The 5,514-nt window shown below is 40.1% G+C and overlaps 1 protein-coding gene across 2 annotated transcripts in view; it reads right to left on the minus strand.

Moving 5' to 3' along the window:
• Positions 1-1,779: 1,779 nt before the first annotated feature.
• The window catches only part of LOC106879790 (bromodomain-containing protein DDB_G0280777), a 12,972-nt gene continuing 9,237 nt past the window's right edge, over positions 1,780-5,514 (minus strand). For both annotated transcript variants that reach the window (XM_052970894.1, XM_052970893.1), the window contains exon 2: positions 1,780-4,769. In XM_052970894.1, coding sequence (XP_052826854.1) covers positions 3,276-4,739 — 1,464 coding nt within the window. In that variant the 5' untranslated portion in view covers positions 4,740-4,769 and the 3' untranslated portion in view covers positions 1,780-3,275. The remainder of the gene's footprint in view (positions 4,770-5,514) is intronic.

Genomic DNA, 5,514 nt, shown 5'->3' on the forward strand with positions numbered 1-5,514 from the left:
ATGGATGGATGGATGGATGTATGTATATAACGTAAAGGAATAGGGAGATGGGATCCGGGTAGGTACCTTATGAGCACTCTCATATAATCCAGGTTCGAATAATAGGGGACATACAGAATTGTCTAAGATAAACAATTACACGGCACTTCACTTCATTGGCTTTCATACACCATACAAGTCATATTACCAAGGCATCATAAAGCGGAATGAACAATCATGCATCTTCAAAGCTTGAATATTGGTGTAGCATTTATGTGCATTTAGTTGGTTCAGCTGCAGTAGGGAGTCTTCCAGAATAGACATTCTCATGCAGCTTTGTTCAAAGTTTTACCCATGCTGGTGGGTGAAGTGAGTTCGTTTCACACACCCGCATGGCTATAGCCGTTAAACTTTGAAGGTGTATAATTCTCCATTCATCTTTATGATGTCTGATTATATACTCTGCATGTTGGTCTATACAGACAAACATACACATATATATTCAAACACACACACAAACACATACATGCATACACACGCACACACACATATATATAAGAGAGGGTCAAACACACAAACACACACATGTATAAGTGAGGGTCTAATAACTTGTTATATTCGTAGTTTGGTTTCCCGCTGATTTCTTTTTCTTGTTCTCTTGAAAACAAGATATTTCAGTGGAATATCACAATATAGTTGAAAGGACAACAAGATAGCAATGTCTCTTTTCATGTTCTAAGAAGAACTTCCGACCATGGCGACAAGTAGAGATCAACTCTGTTCTTTGTTTTTTATGCTGATATACACTTCATCCTTATGTCGAAATAAAATAGACTTTAATAATTAGCTGTAATGAACTAAGACCTGTCAAAAATCATATAAAGTCATATGTTCACATACATTCGCATAAACATACACTTATGTATGCATATATAGCCTCAGAGTAACCCAAAGGCTTGTGAGTGGATTTGGTAGAAGGAAGCTGTAAGAGGCCCCTCGTGTATTATATATATGTGTGTGTGTGTGTGGGGGGGTGCCTTTGTCTGTGTTCGTCTCCCACTTCACAACCAGTGTTGGTATGTTTACGTCTCCGTAACTTGGTGATTCGGCAAAAGCGACCGCTAGAAGTAACACACTTTAAGGAAAATATGTACTGCGGTCGATTCTTTCGACTAAAGTTCGTCAAGGCGGTGCCCCAGCATGGCTGCTGTGACTTCCAGATTAATGAAAACCTTGAAGTTTGTCGTGTTCGAGTTAGATTTCTGTATGCCATATTTCTTTTTTTGTCAGCTTGGAAGGATTAAGCGCCATAGGAATTCATGACCGTTAAAGTCAAAAGCAGAAATATTGCGGCGCGGCGACACACGATAGAATAGAGACAGTGCGATTGATTTACTCTGAATTCTGTTGGTGATTAATTTTGCTAGTACAGACGCCATTTTCGTATAGGTTGGAATCAAATAAGACAAATAGTTTTATTATTAAGGGCATTAAAATGGCAGAATCTCGTCCAGTCAAATACGAGGATTGTGTCTACGATTTTGATCCATAAATTGTCAGTGAATTATCTTACGAACATTACAAATGATGCTGCGTATGTCATAGATTATGCGTTTGATGAACTTCTGTAAGGAAAAGTTACATAAAAGACCGGAGCACAATAATAGCACAGAAAATGTTGAATATGAAAGCAGTCTGATACAAAACAGGAAATAATGTTAGTGACAAAACGATGACTTTGAGGAAATTTGTTCGCATTTTATAATACAGAATATTATCACAAAATAAAACAAAGGCAAATAACTGTATAATATGAGTTTTTAAATATTCCAAATGAAAACAGACATTGAAAGAAAAAGATGGCAGACGAACAGAGTTAAAGATACAAAAAACTTATGTATTATATACTCATTGTTAAAGAAAAGAATGACGCTTAACAAAACGTCTGCTGTTTCTCTTTATTTCTTATTCTGTCTAGTTTTTCTTCCACCAAGATATTCTTCAGTCACGGGATTTCTGTCAGAGATAATTCCTTCAAAAGTACATTCTGCAACACACAAGCTATACACCCTATATGTTAAACGCTGAAGAGCCGCCAAAAATTCCTTATGTATATGTGTGTGTTTTAATGACTTCGTATTTTTGGCTAAAGGTCATCAGTTATTGAGGGCAAGGGAAGTCGATTAGATCGATCACCATTATTTGGCTGCGGTTTTTATTTTATCGATCCCGAAAGGATCGACATCGTCAGAATTTGATCTCAGAATGTAAAAACAGACGAAATGCCGCTGAGCATTTTGGCCGGCGTGCTAGCGGTTATGCCAACTCACCGTCTTAACACACAGACACACACAAAACGTGTGTGTGTGTGTGTGTGTATGTGTGCGTGTGTGTGTGTGTGTGTGTGTGTGTGTGTATGTGTGTGTGTGTGTAAATATATAACGATTGTTGTAAGTCTTTTACAATAAACATTGCGTGCATGGATGTATGTCTGTGTCTTTATATATACACAAAAATTGTGTCCTCGAAGTGCAATGATGCAAAAGTTTGTTAGGCCCCTCAAAGCTGAGTCCTTTTCAGTTTTTTAACAACAATTTACTTAGTTTGAGGAATGCAGAAACATCGCAGATTCATTCGCAGCCAACAGCGAAATGCGACTGTAATAATAGTACTTATATATGTGTGTGTGTGTGTGTGTGTGTGCACATATATCTATTTACTCTACTCACCTGAAGACGTGCATGTATACAGTTATTGTTGGATGATACTAATGCAATAATGTGTTTATTATTTGTAATTTCCGGTAATTACCAGTTGATATTGATGCGTCGAAACAACTGTACTAATTTGTAATAAAACCTGTTGATTCCATCTTCTTAAATATACATATGTATGTACTCATAAAGATACATGCATACATATGTATGGTCATGTTTGTGCACTGTATGTATGCACCTACTCGAAAGTATGATTTATTCCATGCGAGACGCTTCTTTCACTGACGACGCAAATTGGCAGGTATCACACCTTACCAATGTCTGCCTAACGAATGTGACGTGTGAGTGTCATTTATCTCCGTTTCTTGTGAGGTGAAAATGCAAACACAGAAAATTACAAATACCCTTGGAGTAGTAAGAATCTAATCACTGTGTATTTACATCTAGCTTCCGTATGCGAGTTTGAACGTATACGTATGTGTCTGCCATCGGGAACATGCGTTTATGAAATGATTAGCGGTACAACGCCCACAGGACTATTTTTATTCGATTTTATGCATATATCCGTCATCATGCAGTCTAACCTTTGCCGTGTAAATGATGGAAATCCGAAGCGATTGTCTGTAAATTCTCCCAGCTCAAAGTTTTTACACTCCGGACCTTTGTGCCACCAGCTGACTCCTTGTCAGTGACAACATCGGTCATGAAAGAGATGTATGTAATGGCCAAACGCAGAGTCTCAATACGGGACAACCTCTTCTCGTAGGCGAACGTTGGCACTCGCTTTCGCAATGTATCAAATGCTTCGTTCAAATTAAACATCCGACGCCGTTCACGGATGTTGGCGGCACGCCTCTGTGCCACCGTCGGTATGCGTCGCCGCTTCGGTTTGCTTCCACCATTAAAAATAACGTTGTGTGCCGCTGATGATGAACCACCGCTGCCGTTGACGCCGACCCCAGTGGCTGCGGCAGCCGCTGCCGCTACAGCCGCCGCAGCAGCTGCTGCCGCCGCCGCCGCCACCGACGCGGCGTTGTATTGTGCCGCATTAACCATTGATTCAGAATGGCGGACGGCGTGGGCTGCGGTGAGAGGATGCAGAAGGAGATGGTGGTGGTGGTGATGGTGTTGCTGCTGTTGTTGTTGTTGTTGGAGATGATGTTGCTGCTGCTGGTGTTGATGCTGCTGCTGTTGCTGCTGTTGCTGCATCTGATGGTGAAGGTGAATGCTATGTTGCTGTTGTTGTTGCTGGTGATGTTCAGAAGACGTAAGTAACGGGGGTTGTTGTTGTTGTTGTTGATCTTCAGTGTGTTGTTGTTGTTGTTGGTGTTGTGGGTTGTGGTGGCGGTTATGCTGTTGCTGATCTTGTCCCTGGTGTGACTGATGCTGCTGCTGTTGTTTCTGTTGACCATAGACTCCAGCCTGGGCGTGGAAGGTAGCAGTGGACACTGGATACAGAATGGAGCCACTCGTCATTTCCTGGTGCTGAGGCTGTTGCTGCTGTTGCTGTTGTTGCTGTTGATGATGATGATGATGATTATGATGATGATTATGAGTAAGGGTAACAGGATGTGCCGGAGGGGGAGGAGGAGGAGCAGAAGGGTGAGGAGAAGCATTGAGTAGAGTTGGATGTAAGTGATGCTGCGTTTGCTGCGTGTGGGCTTGCTGCTGCTGCTGTTGTTGTTGCTGCTGGTGATGAGGATGATGATGATGATGATCATGATGACTCGGAAGCTGGTTATCCAGGCGCGTGTGAAGGCAGTTCGAAGTACTCCACAACCATTCTGTTGGTGTTAGTGTGCCGCTTCCAGAAGCAACGTCCGGTTCATTGTCATTATTACTCAGGGGCGCCTCTGCAGACGGCATCGTAGAACTATTATTATTATTGTTGTTGTTGTTCCTCTTGTCGTTGTTGTTACTATTAATTGCACCGTTGATGTTATTATTATTATTATTATTATTATTATTGATATTGCTGTCGTTCTCGTCGATGGAAGTTACGCCAATGATACCGGAGGTTCCATAACCGGAACTGATCTGCATATCCGGTTTACTGCTACAAGGGTACGCTTACTGAAAATAGAAAAAGAAATAGGTGAAACCCTTGTCATAAGCTGTAAAATATGTTTCAAAAATGAAATCAATGAAATAAATTAAAATCATGATCTGCGGAGCCAATTTGATGGCGAAATTATTAGTTCTAATACAACCAAAAGATAATCTAGCGTTTCAATAAGGTTTATTAGATTTTAAATATCTTCATCTCTTCATCAAATTCCCTTTTCGTTGCCATTATTTTGAACATTTCAAGGCGGCGAGCTGGCAGAAACGTTAGCGACGCCGGGCGAAATGCTTAGCGGTATTTCGTCTGTCTTTACGTTCTGAGTTCAAATTCCGCCGAGGTTGACTTTGCTTTTCGTCCTTTCGGGGTCGATAAATTAAGTACCAGTTGCGTACTGGGATCGATTTAATCGACTGGCCCCCTCCCCCAAAATTTCGGGCCTTTTGCCGAGAGTAGAAAAGATTATTTTGAACATTTTGCATGCAAATATATTTGGAAATAGGGAAATTCAATGGATATCAGTTAATTAATTAATCATTTAATTGATTATCATCGTTACCTGCAATTGCTTCATTTGACATCCAATTTAAATTACAAAACATATATCAATATATAAATTTGCATTTCAAAATACCTATATATATATACACACACACACACGCACACACACACACACACACACACACACACACACATACATATATATATATATATATATATATATATATATACATATATATATGTATATATATATAT

Source organism: Octopus bimaculoides, chromosome 9, assembly GCF_001194135.2.
Source record: "Octopus bimaculoides isolate UCB-OBI-ISO-001 chromosome 9, ASM119413v2, whole genome shotgun sequence".
Taxonomy (NCBI): Eukaryota; Metazoa; Mollusca; class Cephalopoda; order Octopoda; family Octopodidae; genus Octopus; species Octopus bimaculoides.